The 12,205-nt window shown below is 39.9% G+C and overlaps 1 protein-coding gene across 1 annotated transcript in view; it reads right to left on the reverse strand.

The window, feature by feature from the left end:
* The window catches only part of C2H3orf20 (chromosome 2 C3orf20 homolog), an 86,208-nt gene that overhangs the window by 47,978 nt on the left and 26,025 nt on the right, over positions 1–12,205 (reverse strand). Inside the window, exons 10-13 of the mRNA XM_042453978.1 lie at positions 10,484–10,607; positions 7,698–7,914; positions 5,313–5,625; positions 1,163–1,270 (exon numbers count right to left, since the gene is read on the reverse strand). Of these exons, the coding sequence (XP_042309912.1) occupies positions 1,163–1,270; positions 5,313–5,625; positions 7,698–7,914; positions 10,484–10,607 (762 nt within the window). The remainder of the gene's footprint in view (positions 1–1,162; positions 1,271–5,312; positions 5,626–7,697; positions 7,915–10,483; positions 10,608–12,205) is intronic.

The raw sequence follows: 12,205 nt of genomic DNA on the forward strand, positions 1-12,205 counted from the left end.
ATTCAAGGTGCTGTTTTTGACCTTTAAAGACCTGAGCAGCTTGGATTCTGAAGGGCCGTATCTCTCTATACAAGCCAGCCCGAGCTGAGATCAGCAGAAGAGGGCTATCTCTCAGTCCCACCACCTTCGCAAGTGTGGTTGGTGAGGACTCAGGAGAGAGCCTTCTCCATGGCTACTCCCAGACTGTGGAACTCCCTGCCACGCGAGGTGAGGTTGTCCCCCTCTCTGCTCTCTTTCCGCTGGCAGCTGAAGACATTTTTATTCAGGCAGGTATTGGATGGTAGGATTGTATTTGAAAGCAGTTTTAATGTTTAATGTTTTAATGTTTTATTATTGTTGCTTTGAATTAGGCTGGTTTTATCTATGTTTTAATTGTTGGTAGTGTTTTTTTAATTTTTGTACTCAATGTTTTAACATTGTATTTTTTTATATGTTGTGACCCACCTTGAGTCCCACTGCAGGAGAAAGTTGGGATATACATTCTGGAAATAAATAAATAAAATAAATGGGTGGGGCTTCTTATTAACCTTTTTGCTGTTTTTTCAAGTGGGAGGAACAAATGGGGAGAAATAAACTGCATGTCAGGAGAGATGTCTCCAGTGGTACCACAAGAGCTTCACCTAATTTGACCTTTGACAGGTTTTGTTCATATTCCCCTGACCACCACCATGGGCCAAAAGAGACTGCTCAGTTTTTCGCACTAGCGCTATTTGTAACCACAGACATTCATGTTTATTGACTTCACACAGTCAATGTCATCTTCAGTTTGTGCCTCAGGAGGAACTCACTTAAGCACACATCTCTAGAGAAGTGAACAGTACCAATGCAACAGCCACAGCTCAGCCTGCAGCACTTTTGGCACAGCTGAGGTAGTAAATGAGCAGTCCCCAAGATATTCTTGAAGTAGGTTCCTCAACAGCCCTAGGTAGTATAACCAATGGTGAGGAAGGCTGGGACCTGCAGTCCAGTGTCACATGATTTCCACCCTTGGGTTGTGAGGATTCTGGGACTTTAAGTGTATGGATCATTGTGCCCAAAACCTCTCCTCTGGTGCTTTTCTACATAAAATATTATAAAGGTAGTTTTCATCATGTCATTGAAACAAAGAGGGCAACTGGCAGTCCAAGAAGAAGTACAAGAAGAAACATGTTCAGATGCTTACCACTACCATTCCAGGAACGACAGCATGTTTCTCCACCAGAAGAGGGGGCTTTTTGTTTAGAGGGTTCTCTAGGTCATACCTAAGGAAGCGGAAAGGATCATGTTTGCACTGGAAAAGGAGAACATAATTCTGTCAGGATATTGGGAAAATCATGGAGGTTTCTGTTTTAATTAATCAAATATTGAAAACATAATCAAATGTTTCTGAGGCCAGAAAAAAGCAGGTTGGTGAAATGGAGATAGGGCAAGAATGGGGACTCCTTCTGTCAGCAAGCTCCTCATTGCCTCAGTTGAGATCTGTCAAGATCTGCATTCCATCAATGAGCGTGTCCTGAGCCCAACATGAATGGAGTTTGCAAAATGTACCATCCCAGCATGACTGTATACAAGGTCAAAATACAACTTTTGAACCACATCTCTGTGTTAGGCAGAAGAGCCAGAGAACTTTATTGTATCACGGGCTGCTGGCATAGGACAAGAACAGAACGGAAGGAGCCAGGAACGAGTGTGGAACAAGTGGGGGACGCATTTTACTGCATGCAAAGTCCCTCACTTGTTCCATTCCATTCCCCATCCATTTCAAATCCATTCCAGAGGGGGCAATTTTTGAGAACTGTTCAAAACAATTCTCAAAAGTCTCCTCCTCTGGGGACGGATTGGGAACAGAAGGGAAGGGAACAGAACAAGTGAGGGACTTCTTGTGTGCAGTAAAATGTGTCCCCCACTTGTTATGTTCCCTTTCAGGTCCCTTTTGTCCTGTTCTCGTCCTGTGCCTGGAGCCTGTGTGATAAATTTCAGAGTCTCTCCATGACAACCCTGGCTGCTAGAAGAACCTACAACAGATGCTTCTTCAACATGTTAGCTCCAATAGTTGCAGAAAGAGCCAATGAAAGTTTATGTATTTATTTAGGATCTTCCCTCTCTCCCAAGATTGGGACCCAAGGTGACTTATGTCATATTAAAATGTGTAATAAAACAAAAATAAATAATATATATTAAATTATACATTAATTAGAAACAGTAATTAAAACAACACTTTAATAAATGCATTAAAACATCTGTCTAGACCCAGTTAGCTATTAAAGGCCTACTTGAATAAAAAGATCCTTGCTTGAATATAAAGGGAGGGAATGTTGATAATCAGCTTTTCCCAAAGTATCCCTATCACCAATCTCTCCCTTATACCAGCTCCCCATAGATATCAAGAGCACATAGGAGAGATTTGCCATACATTGCTTCCTTCAAACCAGGGGAAGGCAACTGCACATGGGGTGTGGGCCTTTTTTCCTCACTGCATCCATCTGGTGGACCACACCAGCAAATTTCAGCATGCTCAAAGTTATCAGTTATCGCTTCCAGCTGCCATTTTGGCCAGTTTTGGGCCTATTTTTCCCTCTCTTTTTTGGCATTTTGGGGACGTTGGGGGGAGGATCTTTGCAGGGTTAGGGTAAGGAAAATGCTGCAACTTTGGCCCCTTTGGAGGCAAAACAATTACCTGACAATTGTCCCCCCAAATTTTATAAATTTATTGGGTGGGGCTGGGGCCAGGAGTGGAGAGGTCTTCTTGGGGGGGGGTCACAAGGGCTGCATGTGGCCCATGGGATGGACTTTGTTGACCACAGTTTTATACTAACAACACCTGGGCTCATGAGTAACTCTCCTTCCTCTGTTGATATGCTTTGGTGGACTCACCTGGAGGTGATGTAGAAACATACCTTGAGCAAAATGGAACCTAGACTTACCTTCCCATCAGCTGAGACCATTAAATCAGGGGGGAAGTGTTTTAGCATGGCTTAATACAGGAGTAATACCTCAAGGTTCTATAATCAGGATGGCAACCTGGCATTCACTCAGAAATCACACACACACACACACACACACACACACGGGCAGTTACCACACATGGCTTTTAAACCGCAATTTCACTTGGAAGGAAGTGCTTTTGGCGATGCTGATTGCATGATGCTGCCTCCCACCCATAGCTGTCCCTTACCTGTGTTTTTTCATTCATGAGGGGAAACCCATGACTCAACTAGCAATCCCACAATGACCCATGTGCAAAAAAGTTATTCCTGGGGCAGTTGCGCAATTGCCAGTTACATGGTGTTCCTTCCTCTCCTCTTCCCCTTCCCCCTTGCTAGCCTTTTTATTTTTTTCAGTTTTTGTGCAATTCCAGAGCTCTGCAACCTCAACTTAAGTTTAAAAAAAACATTTAAAAGCTTAAATAACAGCTGCAGAGCTCAGGAACTGTGCAAAAAAAGTTTATTTTTTTTTTTTTAAAAAAACCTAACTAAAGGCATGATGTGTAGGCCATAAGGGAGGGAGGTGGGGTTAAAGGAGAGGTCAGAAGGGTAGCACGATGGGGGTAAGGGCCCCCAATGTATGAATGAAAAGAGGTGTAGTAGTGGCTGCCTGCAAAGCAGCATGTTCCCATTTTAATTTAATTGCGTGACTGCACTGAGAAAGGGGCTGGTGTGATAATTTCCTTACTCAGTTTTAAGATTTTTAATGCCTAAGTACACTAACTGCATAGCAAGTGTAAGACCACAGTTTCGTTATAAATAACACCAAACCAGAACTAATTGGAAACATGGTGTTACTGTAACTAGAACAGTGACAGGCAGTTTTCAGAGTTCCTTGAACTGCTATTGAAATGGGCTCTCTACTGCTAGATTTTGCCATCCCTCACCGAGGGCTCCTGTTTCTGTCCCTTTTTTCCTCTCTACTTCTACTTTCCCTCACCATATTCCTTAGCAATGCTTCCTCACCCTGAAGCTTTCTCTTCTCTTCCTCCTCTGCCATCCTTTCCCCCTCCTTGGCTTTCTCTGCTCCACCTCCATCCATTTTCCCCCCTGTTTGCATCTTCACCGTCTCCCAGTTCCATCCATTTTCCAAAACTAATATCCAACTTTTTTTTCATTCCATTCTGTGTTTATTTTTCATAGCTTTTCACTTTTAATAGCTTGCCCTGAGGAGCAGGTATTATACATAAATCCCATTCTGAAAGGCTGAGGAACTGATGCTTGCCCTGACTATTGTGGAAAAAAGGGGGGACTCTGCCTTGAGGGGTGGCAACTGAGTAAAAAATGAAAGGTGTGACAAATCCTATTGGTACATTACAGTGGCATAACTACACCAGCATAGGCAGTGGCAGAAGACAAAGGCTGTGGGCACAGCAGCCATGAAAGAAATAAAACAGTGGAAAAATAGAGTTGCTTGCCTTCCATCAGACCCTCTAAAAAGTACAACTGCTAGTGCTGTGCTCCACCACCCTCCATATCTGTCACAGAAATGCAAAGCTTCCTTGTTATGTTTAAAAATTTTAAAGGGTTAGAGAAAATCATAGAAGATTAGAACAACTGGCTATTGGCTATGGCAGCTACACATTGTGTTCCCATATTCAGAGGCAATATATACTTGTAAATTGTAAAGGCAACAGCAAGGCTAGTGGACACTGTTGAAAATTGAATGATAGACAAGATGGGTTTTGGCCTGATCTAGCCAGGCAGTTCTTATGTGTTTTATAAGGGAGCCTCCTAAATCCAGAGTCTACTGTGAGCACCAATAATATCTTTAATGAGATAAAACACAGGTAAACAAGAATTAGATTTACACAGGGGTAGGCGTTCCCTCTCCCCAAATGTAGCCATTTTTTCAGTCCTAAATAAATGATAGAAATAAATGACAGTTGTATTTAATACTTACCTTACATATGTCTAACAAGGTCATCAGTTCCAATGGAAATAAGTTCTGTTGTGTAAACTGATGCTTATTTCTTACTGAATGTGTTTAGACTAAAGCCTTTTAGGAAATTTCTAGAGGAACAGAGAAACTATACAAAAAAACCCAGAAAGCCAGATTCCGCTTCTGTTCACGTATTGTTTCCATGTTTGTCTCATTCTCATAAACTACATGATCTAGCAATAGACATTTTAAAAATATACAAGACGTTAGCAGAATAAATTTGCATCAGATAGTGTGTTCATGCAATGCAAACACAGGTACATAACTATGCTACTCTTGGATAGTTATACATGTTCAGTAGGAAAGAAATAAAATTTCCCAATGTTGTAAGAGTTACAAGTAAGAAAGCAAGAAGGATACACTTGCTTTAGGGACACCAATATGTTAAGTGCCAAAATTTAGCTCACCTGAACACAAGGGGATGGACGACCATGCTGCATCTGTACATAAATCTTTTCTACAGACCATTCAAAGAAAGGAGAGTAGGAATGGTTTTCAGGTGACAGTATACATATCACAAGCACTTGATGTGGGTTTCTTGGAGCAGCGATAAACTTTTCAAATTCCACATCTGTAATCAGTGGAATTTTGACCACGCACTTGCAACCCACAATATCACTTTCTTTGGCCAAAATTCTGCGCAGCACATTCGGACAGTCGGTAGACAAGGCCCAGGTGTCTGGTACAGGAACTGCATCCTGAGGTGAAGTAACTGGTTCCCTATGGGAAGCACTCAATGGGATTAGAGAGAAAGAAAGGGACTATCAGATGAATACAAGTTGGGACTTGAATCTAAGCAGAGATTTCTAACTGAATAGAGGCAGTTTCACTACTGTTATCCATACTCTGGTAACCTCACATTCAGATTACTGCAATGAATTATAAGTTAGGCTGCTTTTCCCAACAGTCCAGAAACATAAAAAATGATCCAAAGTGCGGTAGCATGGTTGTCAGTGTGACTATAACTTGCTAGAACTTTTCCATCTGTAATGGCTACAAGTTAATTCCATGTTTCATTCAAAATGCTGGTTAAAGGTTAATAAATCCAAAAGTGATAGGTTGCTTGAAAGATTTTCTCCCCAAAGGGAAAAATCCCAGGACCAGATGGTCTCCCAGCAGAATATTATAAGAAATTCCATACAGAAGTAGTGAAACCATTTAGTCATTAATAGTATTTTACAAAGCCAACAAGTCCCAAATAGTTGGAAGAAAGCAAATGCTGTACTGATGAACAAAAGAAAATTGAGACTTGGGCCCGATACCGATGGGCAAAAAGCGCTGTTATGGGGTCAGTTTTAGAGTGTTCACACACTCCCGAGCCTTACTGTGCACTTCTGGCATCATCATGGCTCACACCCGTCGACATAGGGGCTGCCATGATGACATACGTGCAGCACAGCCTCCATACTCCACGTACGTCATTGGTGTCCTCGAGGACACCAATAGCACCCTGGGCACATCCCAGAAAGAACCTGTCTTTTTATGCCTCCCAGAGGCCGCAGCATTTGGTTGGTGCAGCCTCTGTGTGAGGCAAAAACAAGCGGCTACAGCCCCTTGGTGTCAATGAAAAACTATAAGACCTATTGCTTTATTAAATGTGAATTATAAAATATTTGTGGTAATATTAGCAAACAGATTAAAAACAGTACTACAGGAGCATATTCACAAGGATCAGAACAGGTTTTACCAAGAAGACAGATAAGAGATAATATTAGGACGATTATAAATGTAACTGAATATATAAACTATCATAATGAAATTAAGGGAACATTAATATTTTTACACACAGAAAAAGCATTTGGTACCTTGAATTGGTCATTTCTATCAAATATGTTAAGGGAAATAGGAATAACAGATTTTTTTTTATAAGGGGGTTCAATTGATCTACTCTAACCAGGGTACAAAATTGGTAATAAATGAGGAAACTACTGATGAGATACAAACTGGAAGAGGAACAAGGCAAATTTGCCCTCTTTCTTCTTTATTATTTATATTAGCTTTAGAAATGTTAAATATAGAGATAAGGAAAGAAAAATAAATAAGAGAAATTAGAATTAGAAAAGAGGAATTTAAGCTAAAGGCTGCAGATGATTTGGTTAAAATCTTGGAGGATCTATTAAAGGGAATTGGGCCATTGTTACAAAAAATTAAGGATTTTGGGAGATGTGCAGGACTTAAAATAAACTCAGATAATACAAAAATACTGACTAAAAACATGGAGAAAACAGAAAAGGAAATATTAACCCAAAAAACAGGATTTGAGATAGTCAAAGTAGTGAAGCACCTGGGAGTTAATTTGTTAATGAAGAACCAACAATTGTTTGAAAACAATTATACAAGGCTATGGGAAGATATTAGGAAAGACTTGAACAAATGGGATGATATAAATTTATAATTACTGGGGGAAATACTGGCTATTAAAATGAATATATTGCCTAGGCTAATGTACTTATTTCAGACTATTTCAATGATTTTCCCTAACAAGATATTTGCAGATTGGCAGAAAAACTACTGGTATCTAACTTTGTATGCCAATCAAAATAATCATTGGAATCACTTCTCTATGTCCCTCTGCCAAATGTGGCATGACAGGTGGCTACTAAAGAATGCCTTTCCTGTGGTGTCATCCAAATCTTGAAAAATTCCTGAAATGGCATAAAACTTGAAAAAATTATTGACAAAAATATTATGAAATAATAATAATAATAATATCAATATTTTCTCCATAAATTAGTTTGCACCTTCCTAGGGCTCACTCTAGACATTTTGCTGCAGAGGCAAAGAATACTAACCTTGAAGCTGGTCTTTGTTTCTCCTTGAAAGCCTGGTAAGTGGTAATGTACCGTGAAATAAGTGCCCTGGCATCTGGTTTCCCCTTTCCTTCTAAAACTGTGGCATGGGTTTCATCTCTTAATTTTCTACCCCAGGCATGAATGGGTGATTCCCTCACCATGAACTTCACTTGCTTGGCAGAAGAATATTCAAGTGGGTAGTCTATACAGCATATTCCTGCCAGATAAACAGGAAAAGAACTGTTCATTATGTTGTGATGTTACACTGTGTTACAGAAACCAGTACATTTTAATGTTTTTATTTATTTATTTATTTATTTATTAGTGATTTATTTATATTAAATTATGGATTTTAATTTCAGTTATCAGTCCTTTTAGAACAGATGTGTGGAACTCTGGTGGGTCTGGTAGCCAGTTTTCTGGCCAAAGTCCGCATCTGGCTTTGGAAAAAGGCTTTAAAAGGATGAAATAGCACAAGGGGCCCCTGTAACTTTTTGAAAAGGTAATCCACCTTTTGAAGGCCAGAAAAAGGATAATCCATGGAGTTGGGACACAAGTGTTGAGAGATGCAAAAATGACGTCGGGGCTATATATGTCCCTAGGGTAGCTCTATTCCCTCTCTTTAAGAATGTCTTTCATTGTGGGGTTTTTCCCCCCATGATATTTTGGGGGGAGGGCATTCTTTTTTTTTTCTTCTTTTTTTACATACAATATAATGAAACAACAAAAAATGATAATCTGAAAACTTCATTCAATCTCACCCCTCCTTCCCCTCCCCCAGTCATACATTTGTACAAAACACTAACCTGTCACTTTCCCTGAAAGAACATATTTCATGTTATGACACCTTTAAAACACAATCTCTGATTGTATTTTACAACCCCAGCTTCCGACCAAGTGGCAAAATGAAATATCTTAGGCCAGTGAAGAAAGACCTGGGCATTCTTCCCCAGCATATTGTCCTCCAAATATGTTGGACTATAACTCCTAAAGCACATTATCACATGAGCCTCAGTCTCACAGTAATCACTTTATTAAAACAGAATGGAAACATACCAGTTTGGGAACATTCAAATATAGCATATCTCTGCAATAGCATGAAAGTGCTGTTTTTGCCATTGACAGTCCCTTCTCCATCACTTCTCTTTAATCCTGCCTTCCTGCCCTATGTCCTACCCAGCTTGTTTTTTAAGTGTTTTTTTTATTTTTGACACAGTTCCAGAGTTATGTTAATGCAATTTTATTTCAAAAGAAAGGGAAAAAAGAAAAACAGCCTGCTTAGAAATAGCAGGGGGGGCAGGGGAAAGGAAACACACCATGTGACTATCAATGTTGGAATTGCAGTGGAAGGGGTGTTTTGCACCTATGGAGTACAACTGTGTGGTTGGGAGCTTCTTAACAGATTTTCCCTGACAGTGAAAAGGGATGCTCTACCAATGCTTCACAGGGACAGAGATGACATTGTACAATAAGTATTTTTAATGACACTATTCTCCAACTTTAATTGCAGTTTAAAAGTCTCATGTGATAATGGCCCAAATCTCCCAATGATCCATCCGTCCATCCATTTCTTCATTTATACACCCACCTTTCTTCCAGTCTGGGACTCAAGGTAGATTACAAAAGAAAATTCCAAAAAAAAAGCACATACTGTATAGTTAAGACTGTACAAAATAATAAAACATATCCAGGGGGACACCAAGTGTGATGTCTAATACAGCTAAATTAGAGCCACATAAAGGTTTCCCCTCTCTCACACACAGAGATACAAATATATATGAAGAGATGCAACACCATGTCTGTTTGTCATGCCCCAAGCAGCAAGAAAGAGGTTTGTACACTTGGACAATTTTTCATGAGGTCAGAATATATATTGCAAGATGTGGTCAACAATAGGCATGTTCGCCTTCCCACTTCTACTGAATCTATGGGGAAGTCATGTGTATAAGTCATGTGCCTGATCAATATGCATAGCTGAGTGTAACATTCCCTGGTTGGCAACAGGATGCAGGATAAATAGCAAGCTAGTGTGTTCAGGAACACTCAAGAAGAATCTGTATTGTCAACACTGGATTACATAGGCTGGTTACACACTGGCACTTGGGACGTCCGCAGGACGTCCCATTTTAAAAAAGGGGCGTCTCTTCTAGACGCCCCTGGGTCTAATACGGACTCTGTCCATACAATATGGCGCCGGCCATTCCACACGGCCGGCGTCATCTTTACATATCGGACGCATAGCGTCCGAACGTGTCGCGGCGCCTATGACGTCGCGAATGCACCAGCGGCGCCTCGCAACATCATAGAGGCACCACAAGAAGGAGCTCCATTTTGGAGCTCCTTTTTTGCTCCGCGCGGGAACCGCGCGGTGTGGCTGCTGCGGCTCCCGCACGGAGCAAGCGGCGGCGGCGGCAGACCGCATCAATGCGGTGGTCTATAACCCGCCATAGTCACTGATATAATCCAGACAGGCACTCATAATTTTTTATGACTGATTTATTGGCTTGAGTTCAGACTATCTGAAAGGCCATGGCCTCAACTCAACATCTTCTCAGCATAGCGTAAACATCCACATCATTGTGCATAAATGGTTGTGGATAAAACCCCAAAGCTACCTCTCATGGTCATTCTCTGCTTCAAGGTGAGTAGGCAGGATTGGAGAAGGATAAAGAATAAAATATGCCAAATTTGTAAAATTATTCATTTGAACATTAATGGGGCTGTTGGAGATTCAGAGTAAAAATAAAATTATATCGATTCCAGAAAACCAGCAAAAATGACTATACCTGAGATCATCAAAACCCCATTTATAAATTGCTTCACTGTTTTCTCAAACCTTCTTCTAAGTTCTGTTAAGCTTCGGATCCAGTGTCCTTCCTTGTCATCACCTTCAGGGTTTCTTAAAGGCATCTGTGGATTATAAAAGGAGAAATGGAATCAGAACAATTGAGTTTCAGTATTTGGAAATTTACAACACTGTTGGTTTACCATACATACCTCATTAATAGCAACATGTGAACATTTATGTAGCAGATTACAAGTATTTTAAAGCATCCTTTGTATATTATTTCAGGGCTGTTATTTATTAACTTCACATTCTGAATGCATCCTAGCTATGGCACCACAAAGTGTATGTGTAAAAACAAACTAGGGGTGGAAAAGAGATTCACCACTTATTCATTTCATGGCAGAATAATGAGTTTTCCAGTGACATAAGAAAACCCCACTAAGAATGTTGCACTTCAGATAACGAATTCTAACATTCTGCAGTACAACAACAGAATATAACTTTTCTGGACTTTCTGCCTATCACAGCAGTAGCTGTTAGAATTCAGAACCACATGAGTTGGTGGACAGGCCCAAGCTTTGACTTTAACTAAAGTTCAGACAAATTGACAGAAGACAAACAATCTACTAATGTGATTAGCTCTGAAAGGAATATGAATGGAATGTCTATTGATGGCTCACTGTAGATTTCAGTAGTTACACTATTTTATGCAGACTATATCTAAAGAGATCCTTATTCAATCCTTAGGAGTTAAAAAGATCAGGTAGAATCAGGTGATAAATAAGACCTCTACCTATTTCTAAATACACAGAAATATCCTTGGCTTCATTGTTCTGCACACATACAGCTTGGAAATATTACTTGTTTTGGGAACTCCTGTTCCCAGATACACACACACCTTCTCTTTCACACACACACATATCTACCAGAGAGAGATCAACACACTCTCTCTTTCCTTCCTCCCTTCTAACACCTTTTCAAAGAACTGATATGTCCAGATCCATCATTTCAGAGCAATCTCTTCTCCCCCACCCAGCTGGATCAAAGCACTTTTCACCTTTAAGTGGCTTGAAAGTGCTTCAAAGTGGTTTTTTTGAAGTAAGTGAGCCTGCCAGAGACATTGAGGCCTGCAGATTACCCACCTGCACTGCAGCACATTTTACCTGCATGCATTTGATTTTCAGTACAGGTTCAGTTTTTAACTCCACCTCCAACAGTTTTCTTTATCTATAGCAAAAGTAATTTAAAACTTCCATTTTTTATTGTATGTAGATATACAGATATTTTAGGGATGTAAAGAATATTCACAAATTCTCTCATCTTCGGTGGGGAAAGATGTCTCAACATACTGAGATACCCTATTGAAAAAATTGTCAAAGACAAGTGGCCATTTTAGTAGCAGAAATATTTATTTTACTTTTTTTTAAAAAATTCCTTCTTTCTTTTATTAATGTCTCGCCTTTCTCTTGCACAAAACCCATGGCATCAAATAGCAAAAACGGTTATATTTTGTGTAGAAATATGTTTTGTGAAACACCTTTTGTGCAAAATTGTTGTATTTGGCAGAAAACCAGCTTTTTCTGCAAAAATCTTACATGAATATTTTGCAAAAATTATCTGTAAATACAAAAAAGGAGGGAGGTGCAAAGCCTCATAGTCTCATGCAGCATGAAGAAAACCTTTGCTGTTTTATATTTGAAAGTGACATTTTTAAAAAAAT

Source organism: Sceloporus undulatus, chromosome 2 (genome assembly GCF_019175285.1).
Source record: "Sceloporus undulatus isolate JIND9_A2432 ecotype Alabama chromosome 2, SceUnd_v1.1, whole genome shotgun sequence".
In the NCBI taxonomy this organism is placed as follows: Eukaryota; Metazoa; Chordata; class Lepidosauria; order Squamata; family Phrynosomatidae; genus Sceloporus; species Sceloporus undulatus.